This window comes from Apteryx rowi, unplaced genomic scaffold (genome assembly GCF_003343035.1).
Source record: "Apteryx rowi isolate R43461 unplaced genomic scaffold, aptRow1 scaffold_940, whole genome shotgun sequence".
NCBI lineage: Eukaryota > Metazoa > Chordata > Aves > Apterygiformes > Apterygidae > Apteryx > Apteryx rowi.
Window position 1 is genome coordinate 49,293 of NW_020451250.1, and position 13,906 is coordinate 63,198.

At 51.1% G+C, this 13,906-nt stretch overlaps 2 protein-coding genes across 24 annotated transcripts in view; both read right to left on the reverse strand.

Annotated features, from left to right (window-relative positions):
- LOC112978527 (tripartite motif-containing protein 15-like) overlaps nucleotides 1-9,969 on the reverse strand; it is an 18,319-nt gene extending 8,350 nt beyond the window's left edge. For 10 of the 23 annotated variants that reach the window (XM_026092157.1, XM_026092153.1, XM_026092147.1 and 7 more), the window contains exons 1-23: nucleotides 9,901-9,964; nucleotides 6,359-6,419; nucleotides 6,085-6,105; nucleotides 5,773-5,793; nucleotides 5,664-5,684; nucleotides 5,533-5,553; nucleotides 5,118-5,138; nucleotides 4,671-4,676; nucleotides 4,375-4,395; nucleotides 4,196-4,216; nucleotides 3,885-3,905; nucleotides 3,563-3,583; nucleotides 3,231-3,251; nucleotides 2,674-2,694; nucleotides 2,155-2,175; nucleotides 2,013-2,033; nucleotides 1,537-1,557; nucleotides 1,259-1,279; nucleotides 1,123-1,143; nucleotides 796-816; nucleotides 516-536; nucleotides 136-156; nucleotides 18-38 (exon numbers count right to left, since the gene is read on the reverse strand). In XM_026092157.1, coding sequence (XP_025947942.1) covers nucleotides 18-38; nucleotides 136-156; nucleotides 516-536; nucleotides 796-816; nucleotides 1,123-1,143; nucleotides 1,259-1,279; nucleotides 1,537-1,557; nucleotides 2,013-2,033; nucleotides 2,155-2,175; nucleotides 2,674-2,694; nucleotides 3,231-3,251; nucleotides 3,563-3,583; nucleotides 3,885-3,905; nucleotides 4,196-4,216; nucleotides 4,375-4,395; nucleotides 4,671-4,676; nucleotides 5,118-5,138; nucleotides 5,533-5,553; nucleotides 5,664-5,684; nucleotides 5,773-5,793; nucleotides 6,085-6,105; nucleotides 6,359-6,368 — 436 coding nt within the window. In that variant the 5' untranslated portion in view covers nucleotides 6,369-6,419; nucleotides 9,901-9,964. Of the gene's footprint in view, nucleotides 1-17; nucleotides 39-135; nucleotides 157-515; nucleotides 537-795; nucleotides 817-1,122; nucleotides 1,144-1,258; nucleotides 1,280-1,536; nucleotides 1,558-2,012; nucleotides 2,034-2,154; nucleotides 2,176-2,673; nucleotides 2,695-3,230; nucleotides 3,252-3,562; nucleotides 3,584-3,884; nucleotides 3,906-4,195; nucleotides 4,217-4,374; nucleotides 4,396-4,670; nucleotides 4,677-5,117; nucleotides 5,139-5,532; nucleotides 5,554-5,663; nucleotides 5,685-5,772; nucleotides 5,794-6,084; nucleotides 6,106-6,358; nucleotides 6,420-9,900 lie in introns of all 23 variants that reach the window. The other 13 variants (XM_026092156.1, XM_026092151.1, XM_026092143.1 and 10 more) reach the window with 6 other exon arrangements.
- Nucleotides 1-13,906, reverse strand: part of LOC112978522 (zinc finger protein 585A-like) — a 159,105-nt gene that overhangs the window by 21,384 nt on the left and 123,815 nt on the right. The gene's annotated exons all lie outside the window — the stretch shown is intronic.

Sequence of the window (13,906 nt, forward strand, 5' to 3'; positions counted from 1 at the left end):
CCCCAAAATGCACTTACGAAGTTTTCTATCACAGTCCCCTAAAAATAAACAGACATAAATGATTACTCAATTCTTCATTGCCTATCCCGATATATCATTTCTACCAAAGTCAGGACTAACAGGAGAATGACTTACCAACTTCTGCAGTGAGTTCCCCTTAAAATAGAGAAAAAAGGGTTATTTTTAAGATTGCTTTTTTTTTTTCTGCATGAATGCATAGGCAATGGGTGGTAATTTATGGCTTTGAGCTCCTCTTGACCCCCAACCCGCACTGTGCAGAGGTTTCATTAAAAATATTGCTTAGTTTCAGAGCAAAGTCGCAGGAACGGTGTGTGCATGGTCCTTCAATTCTTAGATGTCTGCGTTAACTAAAGCCCCAATCTTTTACTTTGAATTATATACATATATGCATATAAAAATAGTGGACACTCACTTAAGTGAGGCAAGCAAACAGCTTAATCAATAACTAAATTCACCCAGAGGTTTGCTTAACAGAAGGAGGGCATAAAACTTACCTATTTTTGTATGACGCTCCCCTAAAAATAAATGAAAAATAAACGTATGTTATTTTCCATGGTTCTGCCTTTTGCATGTCCCATCTCTGTATCTTTGTTGCTGCAATTTAGACCACAAGGTCGTTTCTATTCTAGCCTAAGTTATCCCTGCTTGCAATTATTTTTGCATGACTTTGGAAGGGTTTAAGCTTCTGTAATTCTGCCTGGAAAACCCTGCTTTTCTCAAGGTAGATGAAACGCATCCGTATCAACAAAAGAAGTAAAATGCAGAAGAACTTACCAAGCTCCACAGTAAATAACCCTTAAAACAGAGAAAGCGCCATTAGTTCCCGCTGGATTTCTGAAATTCCCCATCACCCGCCGAACCGTCACCGCTCCAGCCCGTCTCCGCTCTCCCCGCGTGAATTTTCCTTTTTCCTCCCTTAAACTTCGGTTTCGTGCTTTCCGTGGCACACAGTCCACAAAACCCAAGGCGTCATTGCTTCTCGAGGCCCAGACTTAGCTTAACGTAAGAAATTCCAACGTTTTCCGCGCTTTCAAAGCTGCAACGTGAGCCGCCCCCTCGGGCCCCGGCACACGCTTCGACGGAGGAGGAAAAACAACTTACGGATCGTTGCGTCGCACTTGGCTGAAAACAATGAAGAAAAATTGATCAAAAAAGCAGGCAAAGCTCCCAGCCCGCTTCAAAAACAGCAAACTGGCAGGACGCAGTTTCCCCGCGAACAGGAAAGAAAAACGCTTACCGAGTTCTGCAGTGAGTTTCCCTGAAAAGAGGAAAAGGAATGTTAATTTTAAATACTTTTCTTGCCTCCCTGGACACACACTAGGTAATTATCTGGCTTAATCTTACAGGGTGTTTTCTAACAGTCTATGCAAGGGGCTGATGCAAGGGGCTGAGTAAAGAAATGCAGGAAGACTCAGAAAACAGGCGATGGGGTAGGAGACACGTGAAACACCAAAATCTGAGGAAGATGCACCTTGACAACAAGATTTTACTTGCCAGGAGAAGAACGTCACTTACGAAGACTCGAGTCTCGGTCCCCTGAACGGCAAAAAAGACAGAACAAGCCCCATTTTTTGCACAATGCTGCCCTCTTCCTTGGAGATAACAGCTCTGCTGAAGCCGAAGCTCAGAGAATTTCGGGTGCAAAGCTGGTTTGTCCATTTTTCTAATTATATTTTGCTAAACAAAACAAAACATCCCCCCCCCCCCCCACCGATCTGCACCTTTGCTTCGGTTGGCATTTTTGCCAGGAGCAACGCGAACGCCCCACTCTAAGGGGGCTGCAATGGGAGATGTCCAAGGGAGGTTCCCAAGCCTTGCCTGGACAAGGCCCTCAGCAGCCCCATCCCGCCATGGCGTGAGCGCTGGTACGGCTTGGGAGGTTGGACCAGAGACCTCCAGAGGTCCCTCCAAGCTAATCGCATAAAATTTTGCAAAGGTTCATCAGCTCCATGGGCAATTCTGTACGGAGGAGAGACAGAAGAAGGCCTTACCGAGCAGCGCATTGAGTCTACCTTTAAAAGAGAAGAAAAAAATCAGTTTTAAGTAAAGTAACAAAGATTGAATCAAGGAAAGAAGAGTTTCTCAGCATAAAACCATCCATCTTTTATCTTGAAAGGGAGGAAAAGGACTTACGTATTTCTGCTGAGAGCTTGGCTGCAAAGAGAAAAACCAATATTCATGTTTGTTAGGGTGTTTTTTTCTCTGGGGCCATAGAGCAAAGGGCTGCTGTTGATGAGGGGCACATCTGCCTCCGAGACCACATTTGCACGGGGAAAAGTCTGCCAAAGTTGGGGTTAAAGTCCCTGCAAATGCCCGTGTGTAAGGAGCTCGGATCAGAGCACAGGGAAACACGCTCCCACCCCAACAGCTCGTGGGCTGTGGATTAGAAATTTGGCAGCTAGTGGCCTTCAAAGAGTATGAAATAATTCAGGGTGGGCAAGGGAATGAGAGACAAAACACAGCTCAGATACGTGCAGGGAAGAAAACCAGAGGAGGAGGAAACCCAGGAAAATGCAGAAGCCCAGTGTGTATTTGTCTGAAACTTAGGAAAAGTTTTCCTCTCATTTTTCAAGGATAGGGCATCAGACAGACCCTGCTCCCCCACATCCTATGGGTTTTTACCCCAAAGACACAATGAAGAATGGCACTTACTAATTTTTCTATCACGTTCCTCTGGGAAGAAAAGAGGGAAAGAAAAAAAGCAGGAATTATTATTAAATACTTCTTTCTCTTTTGTGCATAGGCCTATAGCATCTCTAGAGCCCTCAAATCAAGGATATTTATCCCCACTACTGCCTTTATGTTAAAGATTTTGCTTTGAACATATCCCAGTGGGATATCAGGAGGAAATTYTTCCCCATGGAAACGGTGGAAGCCTACAACAGAGTGCAGGAAGGTGGTGGATCTCCATCCTTGGAGATCTTCAAAACTCAACTGGACACTGCCTTGAGCAACCTCACCTCTCTGAGCACAAAGATAAGCTTAAGACCTTCAAAGGTCCCTTTACAATCTAAAGCTTTCTATGATTTGGTGAGGATTTAGACTTATCCCGTAGGCACTTCTAAAGGGAGAAAAATATGCCTTATGATCCTAATGCAAAGTGTGGGAAGTAATCTATAAAAAGAAACCCTAACGTTTTTGAAGAACGGAAACTAATCTGCAGTAGAAAGCTTGCTCTCCTGCACAATTTCAAGGGGAATTGTACTTACTGATTTTTGTATCGCATTCTCCTAAAAAAAGTAGAGAAATAAAGAAAGAGAAACGCATAGCAACTCCTCCTGTATCCCATCCCCTCTTGCAGTACTCTGCCTTCACACAACACAACTCAAGCCCGGCAGAAATTTTATTCCATGCATGCCTTCCTCTATAAGTATTTTGGAATAAGGCTTGTTAAGAAAGCGTTCCCCTTCAACCCACCCATTTCTAAAGCAGATGCAGACAGACAGATAAACTCAAACAGCCTTGACATTTTTTTTTAAACACAGCATTTTTACATAATTCAGGATAACTTTCTGTTTATCAAGGAAAGAAAACTCCTTACCCAGGTCTGATGCAAGTTTCCCTTAAAGCAAAGAAATAAATGAGCGTTAGTTTTAAGCAGCGCTTTCTCGGGGACGACAACCTGGCCGATACTGTGGCTGGTGTTGCCCCAGGCTGCATCTTCAGTGCTGATGGAGGTAACGGAAATGGGACGGCCTGTAAAGGCCACGATGGGCAGAGAGGTGACTGGCAGGCAAAAAGCCCCAATTCTGCTGCTTCTGCAGCTTTCGCATGGATTTTTGGCACAAAACTGTTTCTCCTCCCGCTTTTTCCCCATGATGAGCTAATAACCAGATCCAAAGGGTACCGAAAAGGACACTTACTGATTTTTCTATCACGTTCCTCTAAAAGAGAGAAGAAAGAGAAGAAATATCAATCTTTATTAAGCATTCACCAGCTCTCCTCTCTTCCTGTGTCRTGCTGTGAGTGTCACACCACCTTCYCCCCACCGTCTTTTTTCCCTGGGGGTTATAATTAGAAATTGTATTTTGTTTTGAATCCATTTACTTTACTTCTAGCCYGGACTGGGTGTATATGGGCTGCATATGTGTGTGTGATAACCGCCTCTTCCCCCTAAAACTCCGCGATGAAGTGAAAACCAGACATAAAGACCAAGAGGAAGGAGCTCGCTTACCCAGCTCTGCCGTCAGCTTGTCTTAAAAGAAAAAAAGAAATACTGATTTTTGCAAGGGCCTCTTGTYGCCAGGAGGGTGCTACACCCCGTTCGGTCCCTCCTTTGAGCAGAAAAGGCGATTTTGCATTTCACGGTAGCCRCGCAAAAGCGATCGGATGGGAGGTCGAAACACGACTTACCGATCTCTGCCGTAAGTTCCCCTTAAAAAAGAGAAATAAGTACGGACGCACATTAAAGAATTGCAGGATGCTTGAGCCAGTCTCTGGCTGATCCTGAGGCTGCCGTTTTCAGATTTGCTGTTGCAATAAATACGTAGGGGCAAGGGCGAACCGGGCCGGGACCAGGCACACGGCACTCGCTCCCCGGGGTTTTGCAGCAGCCTTTACACTAAACCCTGACTCCTCATGCAAGGTTCGTTGAGCAAGAAATCCCCTTATCAGACTCGATTCGGCAAAGGTAAGAAAGCGACACTTACCTATTTCTGCATTTTCGCCCCCCAAAAAAGAAAAAGAAAGGAAATGGCTTTAAGTCCGTTTTCCCCACTTCTGTCTATTCAATAGCTATATTGTTATTACCGTACTTAGGGACACAAAAGAATCCCTGTTCTGACCCAAATTCATTCTATTATGGTTGTTTCCAATCGGCTTTAATTTTAAAAACTCRTCATCTCTACACTTTTCGAAAGCCAGATGAAACACGTGCACAGCCAGACTAACAAATAGCACCACGATCTCTATGACCATGCCCAAAACACAGCTTTGCAAAGGAATACGACTTGCTGGGAACTGCAACAAATTTTCCAAAATTAGGGAGAAAAGTATTCATTGCAATAAAGGCCTTTTTATTCCACAGATATATGGCTGTTTTGTCCCGAGAGCCTCTGTTATTCMGCAAAATTTTTAAATTGAAGGAGAGAACTTACCATTTTCTGTGTCACATTCCTCTAAAAAGAATAGAGAATTAAATATGGATTAGTTGCAAGCGCGCTCTGCCTCCAACATGCTTCTGCGAGCAAGAGCGTGAAGCAGAGATTGGGAATGCTGCCGGACTGCAGAGAGATGCTGATTTGCCTCCTCCAAAGAAAAACGTCTGGTGCAACGGGGCTGGATTATACCGCTCGGGGAAAGAGCTTGTTGGATTTGGGCCCTTCTCCTTAAGTTACGCGTCTTGGCTCTATGCCGGCATCCGCACGAACTTGAGATGCGAAAGATGATTTCTGCTTCTTGGCCCCATTTGCTATTCCCTAAACCTTCCTCCAAGGGCAGGAAAGTCCCAGTGAAATCYCAAACGTTGCCAAAAGAAAAACCACCCCCCAAAAAAACCTCCAAATGACTCACCAAGTTCTGTGTCGCTTTCTTCTAAATGGAATAAAGAGAAACGCGTATGAACGTACGSCGGGGCTAATGCTACAGCTTTGGAAACACGAGCGTTCAAACGGAGCTAGGTGTAAGGAAGGTAAATGGCTTACCAAAATCTTCTGTCAACTTCCCTTCAAATAGAGAAAATAATGTCAGATCAAGCCTTTAGCATCAAGGCTTTATTTCGCAGGAGGAGGGGGAGGAAGAAAAGCTACGTACTGATTTTCGCATCCCATTCCCCTGAAAGAGAGACAGAGAGAAAATTCAGCCCTAAGTGGCACCTTCTGTGATTTTTTTTTGCAGCGCGCTGCAGAAGTCATCTCCCAAAACCATTTCGCCCTTGCTGCTCTGTATTGATCACCAYGTTCCAAGAATGATATTGGTTATAGATTTATCTAACTTGGTCTTTGCCCACATAAGTCTAAAATACATGAGAGCATAGATCAGCCACCCTCCCAACCAGGAAAGGCCATAGGGTACGTGTATTATTGAGGAGAGACTTGCTTTGACAGGGCAGGAGAAATCACTTACCAAGATCCGCATTCCTTTTCCCTTGAAAAAAGGAGAAATAAAAGAAAAAAAAAATAAGTGCTGGGCCCAAAGGTTTTCTAGCCTAACTATATTTAGCCTGGAGTTAGGTGTTAATGCTCCCATATCGAACGGGGCMCAGACTGAAGCGTAGCTCATCGTCRGTCATGAAAAGCATCACGACTAGAGAAAGCGGCTTRGGGAAAARCCCCCCAAAAAAARRAAAAAAAAGGAAAAAAAGCAGCGTTGTCGCTACCCAGGGTCGTGGTGACCGTACCTGTCTCCATCGCCGCGTCGGCCTCCTGCGAGCCTCCCGCCAGGACCTGAGCTCCGGCCACCTGACGGAGCAAGAGGGACCCGGTAGCCAAGCTGCAGGAACGTGCYGTCACCCCCCAAACCCCTTGCTAATACTCCCAGGAACGTGACCTGCCGGGAAGGGGGCTTCCCCGGGCGTCCGAGGGCAAGAAATAAGGGAGGGAGGGAGGGAGGGCAGGTGAGGAAGGAAATCGTGCCATCAGCGACACGTGAAAATTGATCCTGGGGGGGGGAACGGAAAAAAAAGGATTAGAGCTCTATGGGAGGTGATGTGGGCAGCGGAAGGGACCCAGTTTCTCAACGTTTTCTAAGGCTTCCGGCATTCAGTGATCCAGGGGCTCTGCTTGTTCCTCCGTCGCTGGTTTTTCTTCCTACGCCGCCTGAACCGGACGGGAATCAAAATTTTGATTTCCTGCCTGTATTTGCCACCCCACCGATGTCCCGAAGGCACGAAACCTTCCTGCTGCTGTGCAAAAGCCAAACGCGCTGCTGGGAAAGCGGATCTCTGCGCGGGAAGAGGAGGATGCGATTATATTAAAAAGGAATCTAGCGACTGCTTCCTTGTTTGTGGTGTTAACATCTCTTGTGAGCTGTAGATGTTAACAGTTGTTAAGGTTAAGTTAAGTTAAACTCCCTTATGGGACCTGAATTTGTACAGAAGTGGACTCAACAGAGCCAGGGAATTGACACCATTTCTGCATGATATTTTCCCAAAAGAAAAAAATGATTTTTTTAAAAGAATCTTTTGCCTGTTGTCTTTCTGTATCATCAGATTTATGTGCAAGAATAAAAKAACATTTTGTTCTAGGCTTCTCCCATCCCATTTCTTTCACTTTCTAAAGGCCTCTCTCCCTTTCCCCCAAGCGCACGTGAAAGAGCCGCACRAGCGGCCCCACGTCCAGGAATACGACACCGAAAGAAATCCGCCTTCGCGGCAGCAAAGACGGAGGCTTACCCCGCTCCGCGGTGGGCTTCCCGCGCCGCCGAGCGAGCCTCCCGTGGCCCGGCGTCCGCGGGGACGTCCGCCCCGGGGCTCCCGGTGGGTCCGAGCCCGTCCACCCGCGCCCAGGACCACGAGCGGCTCCCCGGACCGGCTGGAGACCCTGCGTGTCCACCCCGCGCTGGCACGGCAGCTGGGCTGGCAGCCGAGGGACCTTCCCGCCACCTAATTTTAGCCGGCATTTCGTGGAAGGAGGTTTGGGGGAGGGAGGCCGGTCTCGGAGGATCCCTATATAGTCATGGCAGGAGCAGGTTCCTCCAGAGGGGGATAGAAGCAGAGGTCCAAGCTGGCCACCCTGGGCCACCCTCTGGAGGTGCTGTCTCTGCCACGGGTTGCTTGGAGGGTATCCAGCTCTATTCCCATTTATAATYGTAAATTAAGCATTAAAATGCAGCCCAGTCCCGTAGCTATTTCCCTGGAGGACACATTTTCACAGCTGATTTTTTTTCTCCTTCTGGTTAACTCTGCCTTAAAGCAATGCGCGGTTATGGTGGAAGACATCTAAGGCTTGTTGATCTCACCCCGAGTTAGTCATCTGGGCCTTTTTTATTTTGTTGTTGTCTTTGCTGGGAGTGCTCTCCATGAGATGCTCTTGGGCTTGCAAACTCCCTCCAAAAGCTTAAAAATTAAGGAATTAAGGCTACGCGAATAACAGACATTCAGGAGGATCCACTGATCTCCAAAGCCCAGCAAGGGTTACGGGCTGACAGAGGTGGAATTGGCTCTGGCACTGAAAGGGTAATTGCAGGACCAACACGAGGTGATGCTGAGGATGAGAGAGGGTGAGGGTTAAGCTCGGAGCTGAGGATGAGGGACTGAGACCTGGCATCCAGCTCTGGTGACTAAATCCTCTGGATTTGCAAGAGGAAAAAACATTGCCATGGTGTAAAGAAACAGCAGGTTCCTGCCTCGGAGAAACCTGACCAAGCGAAAAGGGGACCGAGGCAAATGCTGCCAGGGAGATGCTGTTTCTACAAAGGCTTCCTGACGGCAGAGGTTTGGCATTTGGAGAGCACAGAGCAGCAAGCATGCCCCAAGGACCGTGCCAAAAGAGAGCGCTTGCAGCGTGGCTGGAGGACACGGACGTGACAGCATGGGCAAGAATGTCAACAGCACCTTAAAGCCATTTCGAAGCGGAGATCTTTCCCTGGTTGTGCTCAGGGACATGGACTCCTGCATTGCTCCGTGGCTCTGAAAAGCAGATCCTCCCATCGCAGCCCGTGTAACGCGCACGGTGCTTGCGTGGGCACGCGCCGAAGGGCAGGCCCGCAGCAGGGGATCCCAGCAGAGACTCCTTCGGCGTGGAAAGCTGAAGTGCCTTCAACCTTTGCCATTTGAGATCCCTGAATTTCCGGCTAGGAATGTCTGGCCTGAAACTCAAGCTGTTGGCCTGGAGGGGCTGCGAAGGCCACCAGCGTGGCATGCACCAGAGGACTTTTCATCTCCAGGGCTACCTGACTGAATTATTTGCACTGGAGTCTATTCATGCCTGCTGACTTATGCCTATTTTCTAGGCAATTCTCTGACACGTCCGGATTTTAAAGCATGGGGAATCCTGCAATTGGTTTATTCCCATCTCTGTGAGTATGTCTAGAAGCCTGTAGCTAAATCTTGCAGAAAATCTAAAACTGGGTGGAAAAAATGTGGATTTAGACAGGATCGAGACTGGATCTTTTCCCAGTACAGGATATTACAGTCAGATATGGAGGAATAAACTTGTATTAAAGGAAAAGACGAATGCAAAAATGCAAAAGAAGGACCTGCGTTTTGATTAAGAAAAGCATTAGCTGACAAAAGTGGGCAGAGAAAGGCCTTTGAGCCAGAACTGCACTGAAACCCAGAGGGATGTCAAAAACACGGCAGCCAGCGCAGGGAAGCCAAGCTGGAAAGCCAGACTCAAATTACTTGGAATGAAGTAGCGAAGCGGGCCAGCACTGCTGTGCCAAGTTAGCTACGCAGAGGCAGGGGAGGTTAAAAACACCCCRTGAAGGCCACTGCTCGTTTTGGGTTGCGACGGCCAACAAGGAGCCGTTTCCAGTTCCAACAGCCCGTTTGGGTCTGAAGGCAGCAGCTCGAGAGGGCTGGGGAAGACGGTGCCCAAGGGACGGACGTCCCCGCCAGTGGGAGAGGGAAGAGAAGAAATTACCCCTTTGGGGGGTGGGGGGGGACCGAAACTTGTGTTCAGAAGGGGCCTGGGAGAGAGGAGGGTGCACGGGGAGGGAGGCAGCAGCGGGGGCGAAGGTGGGGAGCCCTGTCCCAGCTCTGCCTCTTCCTGCCTGGGCAAGGGGGAAAAGCCACGAGCCCTGGCSAGCCAAGTGGATCGCAGTTTGCACGGAGGGAGCTTGCAGGGTGGGAGACAGCTCGCCGTCAGGAGGYGGTTTAGGGAAACGGCCAGGCAGCGCGTGGGAGAGGAGAGGGTTTCGCGTTTAGGTGTGGTGTCCCCCTTCGCTAGCCCCCGACCCTCCCTCTTGGGGCTGCAGGGGCRATGGGAAAGTCTCTCTTACCTTCTCCCTAAAGGATACGGCGCCGTTCAAGGAGAATCTTTGCCGCTGCCGCCCCTACATCTGGGGGACCTGTCCCCATTTTGGGGGAAGAAAGAGGAATTTGCCTCTGTGCTGGGGAGACAGCGGGGGTGCGAGAGCCCTTGCAGCTGGCAGCCTGTGTCCCCGGCAGCTGCTGGAGGAAGCCGTCAGCGAAGCACACGGCATTTTTGCAGAGCCCGGCTGCGCCTGAGAAACAAAAGGCGACGCCGGGGGTGCAGCACGCTTCCCAGAGCCGGGCTTGCGGCCATCATCCCCGGACCTGCTCCCGGGYGTCCCGGCGCTGGGGCGGCCCCGTGTGCTGCTTTGGGCCTCCCCTCTTCCCCGCATCTCGGCATCCGCATCCCAAGGGCCTGAGCTTTTGCAAAGCAGCTGTGCGAGCCCGGAGCCTCTTGGAGAGCGTGGCAGGGACAGCCTCCACCTTCAGAGGGGAATATTAGGGTTCGGGGCTAGGGAAGAGGCAGGCGGATCTGGGCTGGGCGATGGATTCACCCCAGACCATCCCCTGAATCAACCGAGATGGGACTATGCGGAGCTGCCCTGGGGCAATGAAGGAAGGGAAGGAGGGAGGCAAGGCTGGGATGCAGCCAGCGGGACTCTGGTGCTGGTGGGGGGGGGGGAGGAGGAAGGGATGGAGGAAGGCTCAGGCTTTCTCTGTTTACCTTCCTGGGTCAGCCCTTGCTGCCAGCACCGCTGCCTCCTCCTCCCTGCGAGCAGCCAGGGTGCAGTGCTGTGGCCCCTGGCAGGGCTGAGAGGTGCAGGAATGGTCCTGCCCTGGAGTCCCACGATGTCCAGCTCCGGCTGGTGAGGACAGCCAGCCATCACCCCCTCTCCTCTGTTCCTGCACCCAGCAGGTAATGTGGAGGGGGGTGTGTTAAATAAGGCCAGGGAGCCAAGGGGGGGAGAGGCTCTGCCACCCAGCCCATGTGACCCTGAAATCGCAGAGGGAGCAGCAAGCCCATCTCTGCAGGATGCAAGGRAAGAGCAAGGCTGGGAAGGATGGAGCAGGATCAGATCCCTGGAGGGCATCTTACTTCTCTCCCCACTTCTTGTAGCCTTAGCTTGCCTGAAAAAGGGTGAAAGGGGGAGATGGAGAGAGGGCTGAGAGCGCGTTTGTGGTGCAAAGCCCTCCCCAGGCACAGAGCCACCCCCTGCTCCTGCCCCTTCCCCCCTGGTCAGGAGAAGTTTCCCCGTGTCCCGACCTGGCGATGTTTTTTCTGGTGCTTTCAGATGAACAGCACCGTGAAAAACTATCCCTAGTCAGGATCGGACATGCCCAGCCTGGAAAAGGGGGCCCTGGGTTAGCAAAGAGCTGCCGGATCTCAGCACCAAGGACTGTGGTTTCTTGCAGGGTAGAAGCCCTGCAGAAATAAYAGTCCTGGAGATTAATCACTTTGGTGATGCCCCCACGGTTTAATTAATAGTGTCCATCAGTGCTGATAGGCTGCAGGTGTGTGCTTAACTCTCCCATCTCCACTGCACGCGTTTAATGTGCGTGTACAGTTGGGCTTGCTTTTTCTTTTCCAGGTGTGACCTAGGGAGCTAGGACAGCTTCTCATCCAGACACCTTTTTCCTAAATAATCCTTTTTTTTTTTTTCCTCACCTTCCAGGGTCACAAATACCCTCAGGTTCCCACTCACTTTTCTGTTTCTGTGCATATTTTTTTCCCTTCTGAATGTGGCTGTGTTTGACAGAAAATGGCCCCGGGTTGCTCCTTTCTCAGTGCCTCCAGCCAGGTCACACAAGTCTTCTCAAGTTTTCCCTTTTTYGGGTGCTTTTCTCCATTCAAACTATTGCATGATAGAATGTTTTCTCAGTTTTACAAGCGAGCCATTTCTGGACTCGGCTCTCTACTGTGGGCTCCATTTTACCATTGCTTGAAGGTCTCCAGGGGGCTTGGGATGTCTGCTCAGATTTACACCTGGTTGAGGACAGCTGGCATTTGGCTGCAGCAGATTGTGGCCCATCAGCTGAGGACTTTGTGCACCATCCTATTCCTGATTATCCTCACCGTGATCTCCAGATCGCCTTCTCCCAGAGACAGAGGCAGCTCTCTGGCTCGCACTGTGTACTTGCCATGTTGAGCTGGGATATTTTAAGGCTGTAGAGTCACCTGGGGTAGGATTTATAGGACTCAATCCAGACACTTAATATGTAGTTGCCTGTGGAGTATCTAAAACTCTCCTCACAGTAAATAAACAAGAAATCAAGGGAGTGTGGGGTGCAGCTGAGCTCGTCCTAAAGTGGACATCAATGTGCGGGGAGATGATTTGTCCTAGAAGTGCTAGTTCCTCTCTCCCGGCCATTGAAGGAGCTTTTTCGTGAGGATATGACAYCCTCTTTTGCAATGAGATCTTAAGTTTCCTATGGGCAAAGCTTGGTTCAGCTGCTTTTCCCACTCTGCTGGTGTAAATAGGGCCTCCATGGGAGGATTCACCCCGCTTCAGAGACCCCTGTCAGAGCTGAGACCAGTGCTCAAAAACGGGGCCGCTTCCAGAAACTGCTCGTGTCCAAAAACCGTGTAAAGTGGTTAATGCTTTCAAAGGAGCCTCAGCTTACAACACCCTTTCTCCTTTGCCAGACCCCAAGGCCCTGCCCCTCTCTTTTTAAGCTTGGCTTGCCCCATCCCCTCTCTGCTGCAGACTGTAGATCCCAGCACGAGCCCGTATGAGATGGTGGAGCCCAGCACAAGCTTGTACAGCTTGGCATGAGCCCGTTCAGGCTTCTGTAGCTTGGCACGGGCCTGAAAAAGACCCTAGAGCACATCACAAGCCTGTACTGGAACATAAAGCTTGGGATGGACCTGTAAGAGCCTGAACAGCCCATCATGAGCCACCATGGGCTTGTACAGGTGGTAAAAGGCCTGGACGAGCCTGCAAAAGCCAGTAGAGGCAAATAAGAACCGGTAGAGGTCCGTGGAGGCCTGCACAAGCACGTAGAAGACTGTAGGAGGCCCGTGTGAGCCCGTAAAGGCCCGCGCGAGCCCGTAAAAGCCCATAGGAGGCCCATGCGAGCGCGTAGAGGCCCGTGCGAGCCCGTGCGAGCCCATGGAGGCCCTCAGGAGCCCATAGAGGCTGTGCGAGCCTGTACGGGCCCATGCAGGCCCGTAGAGGCCCATGTGATCCTGTACGAGCCCGCAAGGAGGACTCTGCGAGGCTGTAGAGGCCTGTGCGAGCTTCTGCGAGCCCGCAGAGGACCGTGCGAGCCCGTACGAGCCCGTAGGAGGTCTCTGCGAGCCCGTAGAGGCCCGTGCGAGCTTGTGCGAGCCCGTGCGAGCCCGTAGGAGGCCTCTGCGAGCCCGTAGAGGCCCGTGCGAGCCCGTACGAGCCCGTGCAAGTCCATAGAGGCCCATGCGCGCCCGTACGAGCCCGTAGGAGGTCTCTGCGAGCCCTTAGAGGCCCGTGCAAGCCGGTGCGAGCCCGTGCGAGCCCGTAGGAGGCCTCTGCGAGCCTGTAGAGGCCCGTGCGAGACTGTACGAGCCCGTGCAAGCCCGTAGAGGCCCGTGCGAGCCCATGCGAGCCCGTAGGAGGCCTCTGCGAGCCTGTAGAGGCCCGTACGAGCCCGTACGAGCCCGTGCAAACCCGTAGAGGCCGGTGCGAGCCCGTACGAGCCCGTAGGAGGCCTCTGCGAGCCTGTAGAGGCTCGTGCAAGCCCGTACGAACCCGTATGAGCCCGTGCAAGACCATAGAGGCCCGTGCGAGCTTGTGCGAGCCCGTAGAGGCCCGTGAGAGCCCGTACAAGCCCGTAGGAGGCCTCTGCGAGCCCATAGAGGCCCGTGCGAGCTTGTGCGAGCCCGTAGAGGCCCGTGAGAGCCCGTACGAGCCCATAGGAGGCCTCTGAGAGCCCGTAGAGGCCTGTGCGAGCTTGTGCGAGCCCGTGCGAGCCTGTGCGAGCCCATATGAGCCCATACGAGCCCGTAGGAGGCCTCTGCGAGCCCGTAGAGGCCCGTGCGAGCCCGTACGAGCCCGT